Source organism: Meles meles, chromosome 8 (assembly GCF_922984935.1).
Source record: "Meles meles chromosome 8, mMelMel3.1 paternal haplotype, whole genome shotgun sequence".
NCBI lineage: Eukaryota > Metazoa > Chordata > Mammalia > Carnivora > Mustelidae > Meles > Meles meles.
The window spans coordinates 95,732,159-95,755,050 of NC_060073.1; the positions used below are offsets into that span (position 1 = coordinate 95,732,159).

At 46.2% G+C, this 22,892-nt stretch overlaps 1 protein-coding gene across 2 annotated transcripts in view; it reads left to right on the forward strand.

Moving 5' to 3' along the window:
- Positions 1 to 22,892, forward strand: part of ETS1 (ETS proto-oncogene 1, transcription factor) — a 128,002-nt gene that overhangs the window by 88,989 nt on the left and 16,121 nt on the right. For both annotated transcript variants that reach the window (XM_046016110.1, XM_046016111.1), the window contains 5 exons: positions 5,770 to 5,889; positions 7,411 to 7,611; positions 10,629 to 10,706; positions 11,665 to 11,913; positions 16,184 to 16,444. In XM_046016110.1, coding sequence (XP_045872066.1) covers positions 5,770 to 5,889; positions 7,411 to 7,611; positions 10,629 to 10,706; positions 11,665 to 11,913; positions 16,184 to 16,444 — 909 coding nt within the window. The remainder of the gene's footprint in view (positions 1 to 5,769; positions 5,890 to 7,410; positions 7,612 to 10,628; positions 10,707 to 11,664; positions 11,914 to 16,183; positions 16,445 to 22,892) is intronic.

Here is a 22,892-nt window from a genome sequence, read left to right on the forward strand (position 1 = left end):
GGGGGCGCCTGGGTGGCTCAGTGGGTTAAGCCTCTGCCTTCAGCTCAGGTCATGATCTCAGGGTCCTGGGATCGAGTCCCGCATCGGGCTCTCTGCTCAGTAGGGAGCCTGCTTCCCCTCTCTCTCTGCCTGTCTCTCTGCCTACTTGTGATCTCTCTCTGTCAAATAAATAAATAAAATCTTAAAAAAAAAAAAAAAAGAATTGAAAGACTGAGGTCCACCCTTGCTGGGCCCTGACAGCCCTGTGATTTTACACGAAGCTCTTGATCTCTCAGAGCTCTGTTTCCTCATCTGTAAAATGGGAATCCAGTAGTACCCCCCAAGGACCCTTGGACATTTCATGTGTGATATCATGGAATAGTATTCATGAAGGGTCTTATTGGACCATAAACTGGTTTTCGGATGTCAGGCATATTATCCATTGTTGGTGTTTCTTACATGCTGCTCTTGATGGAAACAGTAACCCCCACCAGCCTGACACACACATACACACACAGATAGTATCATCATGGTAACCTGCTAGGGTTTGGCCAGTTAGATGGTTGTGCAGACTGGAATAATTCACCTGGCATTTCTAGTTCTTAGCTTTGTTTCTTATCACCTAACCCTCAGATTCAGATCCTAGATGCTCTGCTTTATTGTGTAGTTTGAGGAAGGTGAGGAGAGAGACATCTTAGGTCAGTAAGGCGCTGTCCTGACTTCTCCCAGGACACACATCACTTCTGGCATAGATTCTATGTAACATGGTTGATAGGAGCCATTTGGTTCCAAACAACTGAACAGAATGGCACGAAAAGTCACATGAAAATGTCCTGGACAGGTTCTTGGACATTGAACAGCCCTTACCCTTGACTTACATATAACTGAATTGAAACCGTTGTTCTGCATTTGACTTAAAACATCCTTGGGGTTACGTATAAACTTTTGTTCAGGGTCAGGCCACAATGCAAAATGAGCAGATGTTTCCATGCATTCAGAATGGCCCTGGTTCGTTATGCCTCTACTAATTCAGGGACTGCTCCCTGCTCGTTTCTGACTCGATACTGTGCAGTCTTGCTAAGATGAGAGTTTGGGACTGTTACTCATTCACTGGCTTCTGTACAACTCTTTTCTCTGAAACTTAGGGTGATTCTTATAAATATTAACTCACATTTAGGGTCCCGAGGGATAATCGCTGGGTAGGAAATCCTATATGGTCGTAAATGTTTTCAGTTTCCCATGTGTTGTGTTTAGAGTCTCTACTGTATTGGGGTAATATATCTTCAGGACAGGTTCTCAGCATTTTGAGACAAATGTGTTATTTGAATTTAAGATACTGCAATTACAAATATTAACACGAAGGCAATTTTAGTACTTGTCCGTGAAATACAGTTAGTGATTTTCCGGGATGTGGGGGTTGATTAATTTCTACATGCCATTCCTCAAATTAGAAATATTTGGTACCTGATGCAAAAATATTATAACAGACCATGAGCTGAAATGTGACAGGAATAACAGAGAGGCCTGTTTGGGCTAAACTAGGGTGGATTCTCCACCTGTTAATGATTTTGTTATTGTTGTCAATCAGTGTAATTAACAGAACTGCTGCGATTACAAACTAGTACCATAGGTGGAATTTTTGTGTTCATATTTTCTATGAAGAAAATTTAATCTTTTAGATTAATGTCTGCTTCCAAATATGATTATTCATCATCATTGAAATGCAATGCCCAGGCTACTACTGATAAAGCCAATCCTGGCTAATTGTTCACTCACTTAGAGAGGGGAGGGTTTGCATTTTTTTAAAACCAATGCTCCCCTCTGTTTAACAAGGGAGAAAAGCGCTTACTTTTCCTGTCTGAATCCTTTGTGTCCAAAGGCAATAACATGCCTTCTCCTGAGCTCATCGAGCCCAAATGCAGGTGTCCCAAGTGCGAGGGGTTGGCCTTCACCAGCCAGCTGGGCTGTGAGGCTGTGAGCACTTTTCCAAGAGATCCAGCAGCCAGGGGCAGAGCTGACGGGCATGGCGCAGCTGCGCTGACAGCATGGGAACCAGGCTTTTGAAGATGGCATTGAGGTAGACAGGCAAAAGTATTCCAGCTGCTTCTCTTGGAGAGAGCGAGTGAGAGCCTGGAAGGGCTGGTTCCCTAACAGGAAGCAGGAACCTGCATGGAGTGTTGTCAGGCCAGCGGTCCTGTCCAGACCATACCGTCAAAGTGTGCAGAGTTATAGGAAGCAAACTCCAGGAAACCTCTTTCTCGGGCTTTCTGCTGTCATCCTTGGCCTTTGCATCCCCTTGGCATCTTCCGTGCAAGAGATGCCTGGGGCCTCCTAGCCAATCTCACCTTCAGTTCCAGCCTCTAGCACAACCATTGTGCCTGTGGCCCGGCCCGTATTTTCCACATGTGTTGTCCTGGCCAATTTCCGCCATCAGTGAAGTTCTTTTCATCGAATCATAAATCAGTGGCGGGAACAAACACATAAAGCAAAACCCACACAGTTCAAGTTCATGCATTTTGTGTTGGACAGGAGTGAAGGGAAGGGAAGTTGATTCAAATTTGGAAAACAGTGAATTCACTAAACATTTGTTGATTGACTCCTGTGTTCTGCCCTGTGCTAGGAGGCCAGGATGCTTTCAAAAGGAATGTTCTTGGGTGAAATAAAAAGTCCCTTTCTCTGAGGTGACACCGACTTCTACTCTAAGTGGAGACATTTCTGGACCTGGCACTTGGCTGTTCTTGGGTGTGTAGAGTGGGGACAAAGGGGCAGTATTGATGTCTTTCTTGGTGACTCATTTGATGATTACTCCATTGTTTGAAGGGCTAGATGTTATGTAATCAAAATTTTATCCCCTCCCCCCATTTTTCCCTCTTAACAATCTGGGATTTTCCATCATTTTGTCAACCTTCCTGGAGGCATGTTGATTTTTCCACTAGATTACTAGATTTTTTTGGGCTTGGCCCAGGGCAGCCCAAGCTCTCCCCTCCCTAGAACTTCAAATCCACCCTCGGTGGCAGGGCCTGGGGAGCAGCTGCTGTGAGCCCTTCTGTGCTTTTAGGGGAGCACTGGACTGCAAGCTGTTTCCTGAAAGCATCACTCAAAGCAAACCAGAGAGAAAGTGCTCGCTCTTCTCTCTTGCAATGCAGTTTCCGTTCATTTTGACGTTTGGAGGCAATTTATTTGCTCCTTTTTTCAGAGATCACCAGTCATTATCTTTTCCCTTCTGTGTTTCCATTTAATTCAGCCAGTACACATACGGATGTCCAGGGAATGTTTTTTAACTGGTCAGGGGGCAGGGATGGCTAGTTGAGGAACACCTATGGCAGCATTGCCTGGTACCCAGCCATTGTATAAGTCAGTTTCATATGACACCTTCAAGACCCAGGGTGAGGAAGAGGACTTCTGGAAATTACTACAGCAAAGTGTACCACTGCCCTAAGATCACGCCATGGCTAGTAGGAATTCTCAGGGGTTTTGTTTTCGTTTGTTTGTTTTTGCCCATGAGCTTTTTGTGGGAACTTGTACTTGAAGTGAATACTGGGGATTTTTAACCTGAGCCATATTTATGTATCTTTGCTTTGAACATCATCTGTGATTACAAGAGGGATTGGACATAGAGATAAAAATAGAGTGGATGTCGCAAAGGATGACACGTTCATGGACGTGCAGACTTTGATCCTTCACTGTTCTCGCCACCTGCAGTGTAGATATTACCTCGCATATGCACTTCAACTTCATCCTCATACGCTACCTGTATCACCATCTCCCTTTCACCACAGCTACTGTAAGAACCTTTTATCAAGCGTTCCCACGTCTATTCCTAGTTATCTGCTCAACCGTTCTTTACCAAATAGCTAAGGTGATCTTCTCCCTCTCTCTTTTTCCATTTTTATATTGTGATAAAATATACCTGCCATAAAATTCAGCACCTGAACCCTTTTTAAGTGTACAAATCGGTGGTGTTATGTGCATTCATAGTGTTGTACAGCCGTCAACACCACCCATCTCCAGAACTTTTTCCATCTTGTAAAACTGAAACTTTGTTCCCATTAGATAACAACTCCCCATTCCCTTTCTCCCTCCAGGCTCTGGCAGCTACCATTCCCCTTTCTGTCTCCATGAATTTGATTATTTGAAGGACCTCATGTAATCTGTCTTTTGGTGATTGGCTTGTCTCACCTAGCATAATGTGAAGGTTCATCCACGTCATAGCTCATGTCAGAATGTCCTTCTTTAAGGCTGAATAATACCGCCTTGTCCGTATATCCTACTTTGCTTATCCATTCATCGTTGATGGACACTTGGGCAGCCTCTGCATTTTAGCTATCGTGGACAATGCTGCTGTGGACAGGGGTATACAAATCTGTCTTTAGGATAGATTCAGCTATTTCAGGTATTTGCTTCAGCTCTTTCAGGGATATCGAGAGCTCCTAAAACTCAACAACAAAAGCCCAACAACTCTATTAAAAATGAGCACAATCCTTGAATAGACATTTCTGCGGAGAAGATACAAAAATGGCCAATAAGCACATGGAAAGATGCTAACGTTCACCAGTCATTAGGGAAATTCAAATCAGAACTACAGCATGGTACCACTTCATGTCCATTAGGGTGCCTTAAAAAAGCCCATGCTTACCTTGCCACCTCCTCTCAATCAACTGTCCTCCTGGTTCCTCTGCTCCAACTGCATTGATCTTTTTGATACGAAAGTGGGCCAGATTTCCCCTCCTTCCCCCATTTCATAAAGTTCATCTGTGCTCCTCCCGTTGTCTAGGACCATGGTCCTCTAATTGGGTGTTCATCAGGAGCCCCTGGATTGTGTGTTAAAAGCACAGATTTCTGGGCTCCCCCTACCCCCTCCCAGAGGTTCTGATTCAGGAGATCCGGAGTGGAGCTGAGAATTTGAATTTTTAACAGTTTCCCAGTGATGATGATGATGATGCAGCTGGTCTGGGGACCACACCTGGGGAATACTTGTCTAGAGTATTTTTTCTTTTTTAGACAAGTATGCATGTTTCAGATCTCAGGTCAAGCATCTCTGTTCTCCTAAGGGAGGCCTTTTCCGCGTCCTCCAGACTTCCGGGAATTCTTGTTCTATGTTAACCTCTCATCTTCTGCATCTCCTATGAAGCTCGTATTGATGTGTTTGAATGTTTAATTGTATAACTAGCTTTATAATGCCTGAATCCCCTGCCAGCCGCTGATATCCAGCTCCATGAGGGCAGAGATCATTTCTATCTTGCTCACTGTTTGCTTCCCTAATTCCTTGCACACAGCGAGTGCTCAGTGATGATGCATTGAATGAATGAATGTTGTCATTTCCTTTTCATGGAAGTTGGTAGCAACATTAATTCTCTCAGTGAATGTGAAGGTTGAGCAGGGGCTATTACTGAATTAGCAAAGCTCTGCAGAAAACATAAGCATTTTTTTATTTTTTGGTCAAGGATGTAGAACATTCTAGTCAAATGTCAGGTTTTTTTTTTTTTTTTTGGTCTTTTTTTTTAGGGGCCTAGCGCACTGTGGAAAGCCCCCCAAATTTTACCTGCCTTGGTGAGGACGTTAGTACAGTTATTTCTCAGATTGCCTTCTTCAAGCCATTCATGCCCTGTTATCTTTTATGGGTGGTTAACTACCTAGTAGTTTTTCAAAACTGAGGTACAATTAGCTTATATTAGTTTGAGGTATACGCCATAATGATTTGGTATTTGTATCTGTTGTTTAATGATGACTACTGTGTCTAGTCTTTATCACCTGTGTTGTTTTATTACTCATCTATTTTTTTCTTTACAGATATGGAATGTGCTGATGTCCCACTCTTGACTCCAAGCAGCAAAGAGATGATGTCTCAAGCATTGAAAGCTACTTTCAGTGGTTTCTCTAAAGAACAGCAACGCCTGGGAATTCCCAAAGGTGTGTTTTGTTGATGGGAGAAGAGAGGGATGGGATCAGACTTTTGGGTGAGGTTAGTTATCTCAGCTGTAGTGTGAGATAGACATTATGACTAACAACTTCTGTCAGCCCCTGGAAATGGTGGCAGGCGTCTCCTAGAACAATCGTAGACCCATGCCAGTGCTTCCCCATCTCCCAGGTTTTGACACTGCCATCTTGATCTTGGATGGTGGTTCCCAAAGTTGTTTGCACACCAGATTCAGGACTTCAAGAAATCCCACAGCTCAGGCCATGTCCCAGGCCCATGAAGTTGAAATTCCTGGTAATTCCAGAGCACAGCTGAGCTTGGAAAACAGTCTTAGAGTCATTCTGGGCTATCACTGGATGAATGTAGTGAGCTACATTCCTTGGAATTTAACTGATTGCTCTTCTCTTTTCCATGTGCTTTCGTGAAATGGGTTTATGCATGGGTGTTTTCCTCTGAAAGGGATTATTCAGGGATGTAAGGGGACTGGAGTTGTCAGAAAGGACAAATGACTGGAGAACACTTAAGCCTCCAGCAGGCAACATCCCCTGAGCAACTGAGAGCACAGAGAATACTTTTCTCTCAAGTAAGAGTGAGGCGTCTGCTGCCTCCAGCCCAGTCACACCACATCTTAGACAGTCTGTGAATGTACCTTCAAACCTTTTCTCATGTATATACTACTTCATCAAAACCTCCGCTGACAGCAATGCCTAACATCCTATTAGCATCACAAAGCAGAATCAAGTGAATATTGACCTTGGGTTTTCTGGCATCTCATAAAGTCATGTGCTGGATTGAAGGGGGTGGGGTGGGGCTGGGCAGCAGGTGCATTGGGAGCCCCACAGCCGGCCTTCCTGCCATCCTCGGAGCTCTGAGAGCGCCACACTGGTTCAGTCGTGCTCAACCCCAGCCACGCGGGAAGAGCAAGTCTTGTCTGTTCTCTGACGCTGCTCCACACTTGCGGGGTGTCTGGTATGATGAAATCAGGTACCTGATAATGCTGTTATGACTAAGGACCATTTGAATGACTTACTATTACTAGTTGCTATGATTATGACTAGCCGTCGTTAGCGAGGATAAAAATGATTAATTCTAATGTCTCAGGTCAATCATGACAGCGAAGAGCAGGGATAGGAGGGAGCAGTCTCCAGAATGCACTTGACTTTGTTCTTATTGCTATGAAAGATGTCATTCTGTTCCTCGGTCCTGGGCTTAAAAAAAAGCCTCATGAAAGTCAGGTTGTGGGAAAGGAGGTTCATCAGTCTCTGTCTGAATAGAGGTGTGGGGGTCTACTCCTGTCTTGCTTTTTGGCTGATGGGCATGATCTCCGAGCTTGCAGGCTAGGGATGTTGAGTGTGGGGCAGGGAGAAGATTGTGGAGAGCGCCCCTGACATGCCTTTATAGGCTGGTGCTTCCTAAACCTGTGAATCAGAGAACAGATCTTCGGTGTCCTCCCTGAGGCCTGGGCACGAGGGAAAGCCTGACCTGCTGGATCTTCATTTGATCTCTTTCCTCAGACCCCCGGCAGTGGACAGAAACCCATGTTCGGGACTGGGTGATGTGGGCCGTGAATGAGTTCAGCCTGAAAGGTGTGGACTTCCAGAAGTTCTGTATGAATGGAGCAGCCCTCTGTGCACTCGGGAAGGACTGCTTTCTCGAGCTGGCCCCAGACTTCGTTGGGGACATCTTGTGGGAACATCTCGAGATCCTGCAGAAAGGTAAAGGTGTGGGGAGGGAGTGAGGAGGAAGCTCTGTGGGGTTGCTGCTGCGGTGGGTGGGGGAGGATACCCAAGGGCGGGACATCCATGCCAGTACCTGTGAGTGTCCTATCAGGGCGTATACTGTGTCTGGAAACACGCCCGGCTGGCATGCAGCAGGTGCTCAATAAATGCAGCAGGTGCTCAATAAATGTCTTGTTTTTCCTTTTATGTATCGGAGGTTCAGATTTTAATGTTTTGCAAGATGGCATTCCCGAGGCATTTCGCTAGCCGGAATTCTGATCCCAGTCCTTACCTTGGACTCATGGGCTTCTCGAGCAGGGTCTGCAGCCAGTTCCCAAGATAGATCGTTGGTTGTATTTTTTTCCTGGCCCCTTAATACACAGTCCCTTGATCCATGGCAGTGTGATACCTGTCCACCTCCACTAGAGAGCTTAGCTTCTAGAGCTACTTACTAAGACTGGCTTCTTGGCACCCTGCCTGGGAGGGCAGGGAGGGATTGGCGTGCTGTGGGCTACCTTTTTCATCGGGAGCACAAACGGGGGGTTAGGTCGGGACACCGTGTTGCAACCTTGTAATGACATGGCCTCCCCTACCAGCCTCTTCCAACCTTTTTGGACCAAGTGACTCATGTACCACAGTCCTGGCTGAGTATAGAAACAGCAGCAGGCGGCAAACTTGGGTGTTTTTGCACTTATTTTTCTGAATTTCTTCTTAAAATAAATTGCAGTTACCAGCAGTCAGCGGTGCCCTCCAGCTGACTGTAAGCCTAGAAGCCCGTTGCCCTCTCTGACCCAGGCCCACCCTTTCCCTGTGGTCACCAGCTCCAACCCTTGGTGCAGATGCCACGGCGGGGGGCGGGGGGGCAGGGAGCAAAGCTCTGGATTAGCACTTTTCTTCCATATAATACCTTCCTTTGTGTAAGGATATTTTCCACTCCGCAATGCTCAGGAGAGCCCCAAATTAGATTCCTCTGGGCCCAGAAGTGTTATCTTTCTTCCTTCTCTTCAGCGTCTGCGCTGGAAAATAAATAAATAAACACAGTCCAGAACTAGGTGAATCTTGCTGCGGCTGCCTCCGCTGGGGACGGCGGGGCCCAGGCTTCCCGAAGGCCTGAGGCCGTGTCCACGTTAACTGCTCCAACACCCACTCCTACGGGTCGACACGAGTGACCTGTTTATAGAGGGAAAAGACAGGGCAGGCTCCTAAGAGATCTGATGTAACCGTTGGTGTATAAACACGACAGTGGATTCTACCAGACCGTGGAACCCAAATATATCCCAGTAAGACGCACTTTCCCTGTATTTGTCTCCGTGGAGCGACCAGGTGTGCCAGAGCACCTGTGATCGCAGTCATGACTAATAACTGTAGCACAACTGCTGTTTCCCGAGTGCTTTCCCATCTGTTTTCTCATTGGATTCTCAAAACAGCCCCGTGAGGGGCGCCTGGGTGGCTCAGTGGGTTAAGCCGCTGCCTTCGGCTCAGGTCATGATCTCAGGGTCCTGGGATCGAGTCCCGCATCGGGCTCTCTGCTCAGCAGGGAGCCTGCTTCCCTCCCTCTCTCTCTCTCTCTCTCTCTCTCTGCCTGCCTCTCTATCTACTTGTGATCTCTGTCTGTCAAATAAATAAATAAAATCTTAAAAAAAAAAAAAAAAAAAAAACAGCCCCGTGAAATAAGAGGGCCGTGTGCTGTTGGTGTCCTCATCTGTAAAATGAGGGCAGATTAGGTGGTTTCCTCAAGATCGCTCATTTCCTTAAACTTGGTCTTTTTTATTTAATTTCCTGCCCTGCATTCTTTGTCTAATATTATGGACTCGCAGGGCAGCGTCTGGGCCCCCAAGATGGGTGTGGCCTACCTTCCTGCGAAGGACCAGTTTCAGAGAATATGGGCCGATCAGGAAGTCATTGAGAATATTGGAGGACAGAACGTCCTATCATCCCACCCGTTTGCTACTGGGAGAGGTGGTGGGAACCATCTCTCCTTAGACCCTTGAAGAGCCCAGCTCGAGGTGTGTGTGGAGGCTACAGCTTTTGTTCTGTAATTAAACCAGAACAACGCAGCCCCAGAACATAGCTGTTTGGGGTGGGGTGGAAGGCCAAAGGGACAGGGATGTTTCAATCTGATAAGGGGCTAAAGCGGAGTTTAATCATTTTATCTCCACTGGGAACTGTTTTCTCTGTACAGGCATAAACTTGTTTTCCCAGCAGCCTCTGCTCCCAACAAGCTATCAGATATCGGAGGAAAAACCCAAGCCAACACTCCTTCTGTGTGTCTGAGTCTTACCGGGAAATAGAATCAGAGCATTCATGCAATATTTGGGGTCACACCACTGGATTCCAGGGTAATGAGAGGATCCCCCAGCTCACCTCAGCTTACCTACATTCCGTTCTCATGCCAAGGGGAGCTGGCACCTGGTTGCCAACAGCAGTTGATGATAACGGTTCTCTGTCTTCGCGCGAGCCCCACCATATCCATCCACCCAATGGTCACCTTACCAGTATCCCGTTCTTCTCTGAGCCTGGGGGTGATGGAAAAAAAAAAAAAAGACACACACAACACAAAAACCAGACATCTGTTAGAAGTGGAGGCCCTGAAGTAAACCACTTAAAGATGATAATGTATTTCCAAAAAAAAGTTTTGGAACCGATTGGTTCGAGCATTCGGGACTGATTCGGGTAAATTCCCAAGACATCTTGAAGCCTCTCACGGTAAGCATGCATCAGAATGAGGGTGGGATGCCTTCCCAAGCCTTAGAGATTACTCACAGGTGCTGCTTCTAAGATATTAAATCCCATTTTGCAGCTACTGAAATAATCGACTTAGCCATACTTCTGTGATCTCATCTCTAGACAAGGCCCCAGTCAGGGTAGACTCAGACACCAGCTCAGTTAATGAACATGCCGATTTCTTAGAGGAGGGACTGAGATCATTGTAGTCCTTGCGTCCAAGGTCCTTTTAGGCCAAATGTTACTTGTCTGTTGACCTCTCTGTTTGGTTCCCTGCCTGTCTGTTACAGAGGATGTGAAACCATATCAAGTGAATGGAGTCAACCCTACCTATCCAGAATCCCGCTATACCTCGGATTACTTCATTAGTAAGTTCGTCTTCTGCTCTTCTCTCGTTTTGCTTGCTATAGTGGGAACCTAGGAAAGGATTCCTGTCCCAGATGACCTCAGGCTCCTTCATGGTAATTCTGTGGAAAATAACATTTTCTTCAATGTGGCCTCTCTGTTATTTATTTTGCTGTTCCCCCGAGGCACGAGGCTTCAACCTATTTACATGTTGGTATTTTTATTAACCTGCCAACTCCTCTGCATACCAGGATCTCTCCTGATACCTTCAGCATGAAAGTCATGTAGAGGGACTGCAACTTGGCCCCTGAACTTTGATCTTACTTGATCCTGCGTACCATGGTGGCCATCAGAGGTTGGGGTTAGGGATTTGGTTGTGGCCCTTGTTCTTTCCCCTTTTACTAGTAGATATGACAGCATTTCCTCTGATCCTCCCTCAAGAGTGTGCCATGTGGCTTTGGATTCTGTTACAGAAGGTAAAGCCTTCTCCCTTGTAGTAGACGACACCTAACCTTACGGGAGAGGGGGCCAGAGGAAGAGGATTAGGGTAGGGCTGTTCTTATCTGATGGCCTTGCTTTTGAAGGGAGTCTTGAGGAGGTTTGTTTTCCTTTTACCTTTTAATTTTATTTTGATTTTTATTCTAATAGCAGCAATGATATTAAGTATTGAGATAACGAGAGCAAGAAGGGTTGGCTGGCATTTTACACACATACTCTTTGCTTTTCTTCACGGCGCTCTGAGGGAGATTGCAATCATCCCCATTTTAGAGATGTGTAAATTAAGCCAGAAAAGGGAAGTCTCTTGTTAACTAGTTGAGCAAGCTGAAACACCCAGACCCTTCTGGCCTAAAATATGCTCCTTTCCTTCTCTAAGGTAGTCAGCTTGTTTTCGTCTTGTGGGGCTGCTGTGAATGGCAAAGACCTGCCTGTTGTAGGTCCAACTTGGCCCTCTCTCCAACGGCACGTGTTCTCTGTTTCCAGGTTATGGTATCGAGCATGCTCAGTGCGTTCCTCCCTCAGAGTTCTCAGAGCCTAGCTTCATCACAGAGTCCTACCAGACACTCCATCCCATCAGCTCGGAGGAGCTCCTCTCCCTCAAGTATGAGAACGACTACCCCTCCGTCATCCTCCGGGACCCTCTGCAGACAGACACCTTGCAGACTGACTACTTTGCCATCAAGCAAGAAGTTGTAACCCCAGACAACATGTGCATGGGGAGGACCAGTCGTGGTAGGTCAGATTTCTTCTCTAGAAGTTCTTGGGTTTTCAAGATGCAATTGACTTTGTGAGTTTTTCAGGTCCTGTTATTTTTTTCTTTGCTATAGGCCCTGTACATTCCTGAGTTTCAGTTTTTCTATTAGAATGTCTAGATATTAAGAGCTTTCCAACTTGAAAGTGTGGCCCAGTCCGCCACGATGACAAAGACCGTGTGTCCGTGGTGGAATTGGCGTGATGACCAATCCCATTTCTCATTTGGGTAAAATATTTCATTAAGTGATAACTCTAGTGGAAGGTGGTTGTTTTTTAAGGTGTGATTTATCTTCTTTGAGAGCATTTTGCTTGGGGAAGACATAATGCGATAAGAACGGTTCAGGTGACCTTCCTGGAAAGCCCTTAGCTTCCCATGTAGCGTAGCGATCCTCCCAAGCTCGTCCTGTGTCACTGCATACCCGGGCATGTTATCTGAATCTGCATCTCAGCCTGGGCTCTCCAGCCTCTTGTGACTTCTCTGGTTTGGGAAGATACAAGATGGTTAACCAACGGTTTATTTGGAACCAGTCATCAGCACTGTGGTGAAAGTGTGTATTTAGCTAAAGGACCAGGGAAAGAGGTGGCCAGAGGCTTCCAAAAGAAGGTACTCTTGTTGACATGACTATTATGATAGTGATAAAATATTCACCGAAAGTGAAGTAAATGTTTCAAAATAGAGCTGACTTCGTAAAAAAAAGAAAAGAAAAGGAAAATGTTAAGTACACCCGAATTTAAGATCAGGACATGAACGCTCAGAGAAGCAGCCTCCCTCCTCAGGTGCCTGGATAGCTTTGTGTCTGAGAGAAGTTCAGTCCTCTATAAGGAGGGATTTGTTCATCGAGGAAGAACTACCTAATTTCTAGAGAGCTGAAAAAAAAAAAAAAAAGACCTTTCCAGTGGATAAAGGAGAAAACTCTACAAACAGGGAGAGAACAGGAGACGCTCATCTAAGTGGTGATCGGAGACTTTTGGTCACAGGAGTCAGGCTTGGTTGGCCTCGTAGGGATTTCTGCTCGGGGTTGACCCTGCTCTCCTCCTCTGAGTCTCTCAGAGTGGAGCCCAAAGACATCTTTACTTTGAAGAATCACCCAGCAGCCGCCAGGGGCCATAAACGTCGTCGTCGTCTTCTTCGAGCGTCAGTCTCATGCTTCCTCCCAGCAGGCCCTAGGAAGAGTGGCAGGCCCTGCAGAGGGAAAGTCCCCAGCAAAATCTGAACCTGCAGTCTTCCTTCTTAGGGCCCCAGGGTGTTTGTGTGTTAGACCGAAGGGGATGGGTGGAACCAGTTTTGCCTTCCCCTTTCTGACTCTTTTTTCTTATTTTTGGATGCATGTCTATTTAAATACATACACACATGTGTGTGTATCTTTTTTTTTTTTTTTTCTTCAGGCAGGTCAAAGCAACAAAACTACTTTCTTTCTCCCGGGGCTTTCTGTGCATGTATGTGATGAGGCCGGGGCGGAGGGTTGGGCCCAGCCATGGTGTCACGTGGGGAGCTCTGACGTCACCTTGTTTCTAAATTGTGCCTGGCTTTGCTTTTCTATGATCGTCCCTTCTCTCTCTCCTTCTCTCGGTCCTGGGTTTGGGGCTCCACCATCCTTCCAACCCCATGTCAGTTTCTGGGGACCAGATAGCGACCCGTACAAAGAGGCAGGAGGTGTTTCTCTCTGACCCTGTTCCCCCTCCCTCCCAGCAAACCGACCATAGCGTCGGCCCCGGAGAGGAAGCCCTTGTTGTTCACAGCTGCTGTTTGCATGTTAGAGGTCCTGCAGACCTGCCCTCGGACGCGCGGTGATTGGTTAGACAGAAAGCATGACTGTTAGGCTGATGATTAGTAGTAATGATCACAGTATCTGTGGACCGCATTATAGGATACAAAGCGCTTCTGTGTCCCCCTTCTTCGGACTCTAAGTACTGTCTTTGTGTCAGTCTGTCCAGAGCGTTGCTGGGGAGGGTCCCCCGTCTGCTTCGTAGCGTGCTCTGAGGTCTGTCTGGTGAAGTCAGATGGCTTTGGAAGGCCTTGCTCTGAGACAGTTCACAGAGGAGCTGGCCAGTGGGCGTCTTAGAGGACACAGGCTTCCCTGCCTGAGCACAGTAGCATAACTGAGTGCCTCATCCAGTTGGAGCCAACCCATTTTTGGAGAAAATACCCGTAAACGAAGGTTCCCAGCTCCAGGATTGTGAAATAGAGCTAAAATGAAAGCAGCCTACTGCTCTAAACCACAACTCTCAACAGAGTTACATTTGGCTCATGTTTGAGAAGCTGCCAGAGGGTGGTTATGGCCTAGTTTCGTGCCCTTGCTTCTCGGGGCTCCTTGGAAACTCAGCTCGCCTGCTTTGGAAAGTTCAGTCTACGTGCCCTTCAAAAGTGACGGATAGAGAATCATTTCAGAGAGATTGAGGTAGAAATGCTGCCTAAGTATCAGTCACTTGCTGGGTGTTCTCCACGAAGAGATGAGTTGTCTTTCCTAAGCTGTTGGTGTGTTTGCCTTGTGGAGAACCTGAATGACCATTATTAAGATGGGTGTCTGGTCTCAGCAAACACCTCTTGAAGAGACGCCGCCAATTTTCCTTGTTCTGTTAGAAAGAGGCTATTGCATTCCGGTTGTAGGTTCTTTTCTTGAGTCTTTTCCTGTGAATTTCTGGAAGAGACGATTCTTTCATTTGTTAGGATAATAAAAAACTTACAGATACGCCAGTGGATGAGGTAGGCAGTTGCAGGAACTCATGGAGAGCTCCTAGTTTGCCTTCTGGAGATTACTCTTCTTCGGATGACTTGAGGAAGGAATGAGATTAAGTGGAGATAGCTACCTTTCTGTTTGCAGCAGGAGGGGATAAGAGGTTTGGGAAATCTTCTTACAACAGTGGCTTTGCAAAAAGTATATATTTAACTGAATACCTTTTATCATGGATTTTTTTGGTTGCTTGTTTAAATTTTATGAGCAACATATCTTCCCTCTTAATTACTATACATCTAATTTTGGTTTGGACACCATAATTAAGTATTTGAATTCCATTATTTTAACCAATCCTCACTATTATGAAGGGGAGAATACTCCAGAAACCCACCAGTATTAGCTTGTATCTGCCAGCCGTATTCTGGGATTTGAACTTTATAGCAGACCTGCCGCCCCTCAGCAATGGAGAGTTGACCTGTTATTTCTACACACACGTCTGTCACGTCCGTTTGCCTCTTGGCTTGTGCTGAACTGAGACTGTCATGGAGTCTCCTGTGATTTAATTTAGGTTGCCTGAAAAGTCTCTGAAAGGGGAACACAGAAAATATTCCTGTGAGCTTTTCAGCTTTTAGATACATTTGTTTTCCTCCAAATTATTTATTTTTTTTGGTTTGTCTCCCTTTTCATGGCATTTTTGCCAATGGAAATTTCTCTAGGAGCTATTACGCAATCATAGCAGCTGTTTATAACCTGGTTTGGGAAATTAATGAACTTGCATGATCTTGTGGTCAGTTAAGAATGCCTTAAGCAACTCATGGAGTAAAGGATTTCTGACATAGCTATGGACCTTAACTCTTTAATCAACTCCTTTGTGTTTTATTGCCCCTGCTCCCCCACTGAAGTATAAATTTCAAACACAAAATTGTACTTGGAGAAGATGAAGACCATGGGTTTCTATTTAGAAGAGCGATAGTGGTTCTTTTTTTTAACCTCCTGGAAAAAGCATCTCATAACTTTTTTCTCTATTTGAGAAGGCATGGAGGCAGGGCATAGATTTCATTTTTTAAAATAGTATTTGGAAAAAATGCTAAAAAATAACACTTAAGTTCCAAGGTTAGGGAAGGTCAATCCGCTCTTAGTCTAATAGAATATTTTTTCTTATGACCAAAATATTTTGCCAAATTGGGCCTTTTGAAATCAGCTCATTGGCCTGAGTGGGAATAGGGAGTTGAGCCTGACTGCTGCGATTTCTTCATCTCTTCGTTGAGTCGAATACGTCAGCCGGAAATTCCGTAAGATCCAGTGTGATTCTCCACTTTTGGATTTCCGGCCCCAGGAATCTTGAGGCCCCACACACTGCCGTCTCTCTCTGACAGACTAGAGCAGCGTGATTTCAGCCCCATGGGGCGCCCTTCCCCAGCGTAAACCCCTGAGCTTCCGTTTCCACTGGCCTCTCCCTTCTTCCATCCCTCCTGCAGGTCTGATTAGCAAGCCATCCTCACTAAGAGGGTTTTTACAGTTGTCTCTTCCCAATTCCTCCTCCCCTGCCCTCTTCCCACCTCCTTTACCTCCAGGTAAGCTCGGGGGCCAGGACTCTTTTGAGAGCGTGGAGAGCTACGATAGCTGTGACCGCCTCACCCAGTCCTGGAGCAGCCAGTCATCCTTCAACAGCCTGCAGCGCGTCCCCTCCTATGACAGCTTCGACTCAGAGGACTATCCAGCCGCCCTGCCCAACCACAAGCCCAAGGGCACCTTCAAGGACTATGTGCGTGACCGTGCTGACCTCAACAAGGACAAGCCTGTCATTCCTGCTGCTGCCCTGGCTGGCTACACAGGTAGGCGTCCTGCCCCTACCTCAGCAGCCTCTGTGGGCTTGTTGCCATGGGTGGGCTCGGTGCTGGAAGGCATCATGCACAGATCCCTAGAGACTCTTTTTTGGCGGAGCGGGGAGAAGAAGACAGTAGGAGGTCTGGTCAGTCTCTCACACCACTCTGTTTGTGAATGGCCATTGATTTTTGGAAGTAAACAGTATCATTCTATCCCAGGGGATCATTTCCAAGCGCAGTGGGAAGAACTTCTCTCTCAAGGGCATCATTGAACGGCCACACTCTAGATTCTTCTGTAGTAGATTCTCATTAGGCTGGCTGTTCAAATAGGAAGAGAGGCCTTAGTCACCCTATGCTCTGTCCAGATCTTGGCCTCTGTAGGAAACCCTTTTTTTTGGTTGTTTTTTTTTTTTTTTTCCTCATTTAGCTTTATTACTGACTGTCTTCTAGGAGTGAAAGTTCTAGTAGTGGTAAGTGAAGAAAGGACACAGGGAAAGGAAGATGGATGTTGAGAGCTTAGGCTCTGATTGAGAATCTGCTGATAAAACAGTTCATTGTCCGAGTGAGTCGTTAGCGCGGGTGCTGCCTAACCTTGGAAACGTGTGACGAGTGTATCTGAGAAATACCCAGGGAGCTTTCACGGGTTAACTATTAGATCCTTTCTGTAGGAATGTAGTATTTTCTAAGAATTTCTAAGAATTAGGAATTGTGTTGTGAGTGGCGCTTACTTTAAGCTTTGATCACTCAGCTGTGGTGTAGGCCACTCTTCTCCTCAGCTCCACGCTGGACAGGTTGACACGTGGGGACCCTTTCTGTGGATGGAGACAAACTGTCCTACCTGTATTTCCAGGGAGGTACTGGTCTGATCTTAGGAGTGTGCTTGATCCTTATTCCTGTGTCAGGGAGGTCTCAAGATTTTACTAGAAAAGCCAGCTGAGCTTTGAACAACTCAGAAGCTTGGAGAAATGACTCCTTCAGAGATCAGAAGTAGCCCTTTTCTGCCACATCCCACATAGCTCCTCGGGCTGTGCGTTGCACGAATTGGTGCTCAGCACTTATGTCTGTGTTTTGAGGAAGTGACAAGGTCTCTGTAGAGAGTCGGGACCCGGAAAGACGTAAATGCCCCCTACCCTGTTCTTCCTACTGGAACCTCCCATAGTCTTTGCTTGGACATCACTAGTGTGTCACTAGGGGGAACATGCTGCCTTTCAAGTGGATTCTCTTCCATCTCTGGACCGCAGACTGTTAGAGAGGAGGCCCCTTTCCATTAAGGACGTCTGGAATGAGGAGAAGCACATTCGGTGTCTTTCAAGACGTGCGAGACTGCTGGCTGCTGTAGCTTTAGCTCCTAGGTGTTTTAAGCCCTGGACTCCAGTTGGATGCTGATGAAGGAGGGAGAAGTGCAGCTTAATCAGGGGGAGAAAGGAAGGGCCAGGGAGCCTCCAGTATGGTCCTGAGGACTTTGCAGGTGGCGGGATCTCTAACTGGTGGCACTTGCTTCCTTTCCCCTGGGCTCTGCCATTTGCCAACGGTAAAGTCCAGCTCGTCTGCAGCTTCCAGCTAGTCCTCACATTGCTTTGTCCTTATTGGAAGTATTTCTGTATTCTTTCTGGCATCATCTCCCCTATAACCACCAGCATCGATGATCACCGTTCTTCTCCCATGGCATCTTTCTCTCTTAGCTAGGTACGTCATAATGAAAAGTTTGCTAGTTAGGGTGGTTTTGTGGATAACGAGATGAATAAACTAACTTGAAGTTCTAAAGTTGGGTTATGGTCAAAGAAGGCCTTATGGTTGAAGTCAGCCTTCATGGGATAAGATTCTGGTAAGGATCTCTGGCTGCACTGCAGAAGATCTAGAAGTTTCTGGGAAGGGTAAAAGCCTGATGTGCACCTCAGCTAGAAACCGCTCTGAAAGTGTGATATGTATTAGTTACTGCATTTTCTGTTGGGAGAAATCTGCAGAGCTAACAGCCTATGAGAGTGACTCAAGGCGTTTTGAGATGATCTTAGTATCTTGGAAGAATTATCTAAGAGCTGGGGAATCTTTCCAAGTGTCCCAGTTTCAGGGTGAGACAGCAAGGGGTGAGTTGGGAATTCTAAGAACTAGGAACAAATATGAAATACAAATTAGAGACATGAACTGCCGTCAAGATAGCTAACACCAGTGTGCTGCCTGAGAATCTTCTCTGGCGATCTAGACTCAAAGCCAAACCGATAAGAGCCTTAGAAAGCTCTTTCAGCACAAACGTAGGTATGTCCTGGAGGTCACAGTTATGATGGATGTCCCCCTTTATCTGGATGGGTTTTTTTTTAAAAGTTGCTCTCAGTCGCCCCCCCCCCCCAACCCTTCCTCCCTCCTCCCTCTGTCTCTCTGTCTCTCTTAGGGAATAAAACATTCAGTGAGTGGAAGAAAAGCCAAGGTGACTCAGTGAAAGGTCTCAAAGACTAAAGTAGTCCCTTGAATTTAAAAGTACGTTTTAAGCATCTCACCACCCAGTGTTGCTCTCTGACCCTGGGGATGTAACTGTTCCCACCATCTCAGACAGCGGTAAGAACAATAGTCCAGAAAACAGAAGTCCCCTGCCCCCTCCCCCCACCCCAGCTCTAGCACACTGTGTGATTTTAGGCAAATTTACCTTGTACCCTTTTCTACTTTTAGTGAAGTGGAAGTGTTCATCCTTATCTTGGTGGTGGGAGATCTGTGAAAAGTAATTTAACTAAATCAATTAATTATACAAATGAGTGCTAGACATTGTACTAGACATGGGGTGCCGGGAGCTCCATTTTAATAAATCTGTTGTTTCAGCAAATGTTTCTGAGCACATGTCGAGCATAGATAAGGGCTAGTTGCCCTTGGGGGGTTCATTATCTGGTCAAATTCAAGATATTATAATTGTCCTTAGACTTGGACTGGATTTTCTTCATGCTGTGGTCTGAATGAAGGTCAGGATTTGTGAGGCATGTGGGGGTCAGCTGAAATTTTGGTGACGTTTACCCTGGGCTCAGTGCCTGGCGAGTATCTGTCCACCCTGCAGACGAATTCTACACGGTGTTTCCCTTGCCCTTGCATGTTCCTTGTGGTCCCTCATCATTCCAGGTACATCCTAGGGAATGGGGAGAGGGATAGAGGAACATCCCTAGGCAGCCCCCCTCCACCAGCCTGCGAGCATGACCTTACACCTGACCTTACACAGACGTGTTAAGGTGAGCTAAAGTTGGAAAAGTGCTTTGGAAAGTAGAAAGCATTGGATGAATGCTGGCAAACTTTTTATTGCTCATAAAAATCAGACCCATTTTCTAGTTCACGTGCTGCCTCCTTTTTGTTCATTCTCTCAAAATCCGAATACTCCAGGGTATATGTGGCCACCCCGTAGAAGCAGTGGTACCGTTATATCAGCATTATTTGGCCTGAACTACAGTGTGTACACATGGCTCCTTCGAGCCGGGAAGAGAGTCATTTCCCTGCCATTACACACGGGGGCCTTTGTCTATATCACCTTCAAAGGAATACATTTCACTTCTTCACGGGATGTCTTCGTTACTGCACTGTACGTGTGGAAATCAGTTAGAAACTGAATTTTCACATTCTCTTGCACAGTTACATTCTTCCTCCGAAGATAAGAAAATTGCATCAACCTTCACTGGGCTCCCATGGCAACTTGTTAAATTAGGTCAAGATGTGGGGGCAGATAACATGGCTTGAAAGCCTGCCTGTGTGCGGAGTTAAGAATACATCAAATGCAGTGCTGGCTTCCGCCAAAATGTACCTTCTTACCTTACTGTGAACTGCTTACGGTTATCAGACTGATACAATCAGAAAGCTCCATTTTCTCTTGTTTGAAGGTACATTATGAACCCCATCTAATTACAAAACAATCGGAGAGAAGTGCCCCAGTGTTTTCTATCTATTTAATAGACCTAAGCAAAATGCTTTCCAGATCCCTGAAAAAGGTAGGGATCTCTGATTTTTTTTTTCTTCCCAAATGCAGTAGCTATAGAAAAATATACTGGATTGTCAATTGGTATTCTCTCCTCTCGCAGCCCCATTTAATGGGTGGTGAAACTGAGGCACAAAAAGTGACTTACTCAAGACCAGATAATTTGCATGTACACAGAAATAGCTCCTGAATTGAATCTTAGGTGTCAGATGTCTCACTCAACTAGGAAATCTTTCTCCGTGTTAAAGAAAGAGAATACTTATGGGTTATCTCAGTTGCTTTCGTACAGTAGAGTAGGGAGCCTTGAGTCTCGCTTGTTACTCTAATTAGCACTTTTTATCAATTGTATATGGGTTAGGGCTATGTAGGACATAGCACTAGCCTTTGGCTTCAATCTGGAGTCATTGGCCTACAAGTCACCCTCACTGAACTTCATTCCAGATTGCCAGACAGATAAGGCATTGCCACAGATAAGACATCTGTTCCTAGCACTTCTGCAGCTGTTCCTGAGCCGGCCTGGTAGTAAAGCCATTGTTCTCCCGTGCCTGGGTATGTCCCCACCCACAGTTGCAACATTGTGAACGAGGTGGCAAGGGTCTCTTTCATCTGGAAGCCTGAAAAAGGCTAAATCCAAAGCTACTTGTCAACTGTCATCAAATTCTGTCTTATAGTGCTGTGCAAATCTATGAAAATCCAATCCCTCATTCTTCTTATGGCTCAGTCTGGCACTATCTGAAATTCAACTTTTAGATACTTTTGCATGAAACATCATACACACACACACACACACACACACACACACACACACACACAGAGTGCTAGTCTCGTAGAAGAAAAAGCCCCATACATTCTCTCTAGGTCCTCTCAAATTGCTTCTGGCCTGAAAGAAATCTTGCCAAGTCCTAGGAGGCTCTAGAGACTGTCTCAAGTCATACAGTAAGAAAGTCCCTAGGCCAAGCCCAAAACCTTGGAGTTCTGGCTCGTAGTTAAGTTTTAGGGTTCAGTAACCCAGAGCTGCTGCTAAAACATGTTTTTGAAAATAAACAACTTCATTGCAAAGGAAGTGCTTCAAAGCGCTTCAGTGCAGAATGAAACCTGAGATTTGGCAGCGTTACCTGAAATCACAGTTTTCTGAAGCAAAACTGGATTGCAAAATACTCTTAGGGCACTCAGGTACAAATAACAACTAAAGAAGCTTTTGGTTTGAGCCTGCATTCTTGATAAGGAAAGGGGAGAGGGGTCACAGTGCAGTGTGAATTTGTGCACAAGAGTTCTAAAATTCTAAACCCAGGTGGGTATGTTATTAGGAACAGCGTAGAGCTTTTTAATTTGGGGGTGAAGGGATGGGTGATTACCCGACCCAGGCTCTAGAATATTGTGTCTGTACAAATGCTATCAGTATAAGACTGAATTGAAGAAGAAACAACTTGTTGACATGAATATAGAACTCTGGTCCCTTTTGGGGGCCTCAGCTGCCTTCTCCTGGGGCCCTGAGGTTCTTGGGGCAGGCAAAGCTGGAGCTGGCCCTCAGGCTTTCAGGGGGGCCCACCACAGTCTCCCTGTGCAGTAGCCTTGGGCAGCACCTGGATGAAAAGGAAGAAAAGAGCTTAGAAATGAGAAATAGCGGCCCAGAGAGAGCGTCTCGCCTTTTTGGCTCAGAAGCCCTATGATTACCAGGTTGCAGGAAGCCAGGAGGACCCCTTTGTCCTAAATGGGACCAGCATCTCAGAAGCTGGGTGGGATTCCCATTCTCCGTGCTGTGGGTTAACATGCTGCCCAGTGCTGAGACTGATGGGAAAATACTTTAGAGCACGGGGGAGGGAAACCCCTTGGGAGAGGAGAAGTCCCTTTCTGTGGCCCCACAGAGCACTTTCACTGCTCTGCCTCCTGCTTGGCTTTCTTACCCTTCTTCACCCTCTGCCATGAGCAGACAAAGATCACAGGGTAGCAGGATTCGGCCTCCCTGTTCGGGTTTTGTTTTGTTTTGTTTTCCTAAATGTCTTTTAAAAAAATATGGAAAGGGAGGTTCCCCTTTTCCGCCAGTTGTTTATGAAGGCCTCTGCTGACTGAACCCCTCCTTGTCTTAATTCAGTTACAGCAACACCTTGCAAACTGACTCTACCCATTTCCACTTCACAAAACGTGCCTCGTGTCCCTGGTGCTGTTTCCAGCCACCCAAGGCCGAGCGGGTGCGTGGATTTGGGATGGCAGGAAACTCGCCAGGTGACCCCTTCCTTCTGAGGACAGGCCCCCTGCCTGTTTGGGAGGCGTCCCGAAGTCTCGCATTATGTGGGTCACTGTTTCTTTAACCAAATCTAACTACAGAGACTGGAACTGGGTGGTGACGGTTCTGGAATTCTGCTCTGTCTCCAGTTGGAGGCTCCACCTTTTTTGCCTTTGAAGTAAAATGTTTCCACTGAGTCACATTTAGCCCGGGTACTGCCGAGGCCTTGGTACCTTGTTGCCCTTCACCAGCAGGCCCAGGAAACTCTCTGCAGCTTCTGCTGGGAAAGGCCC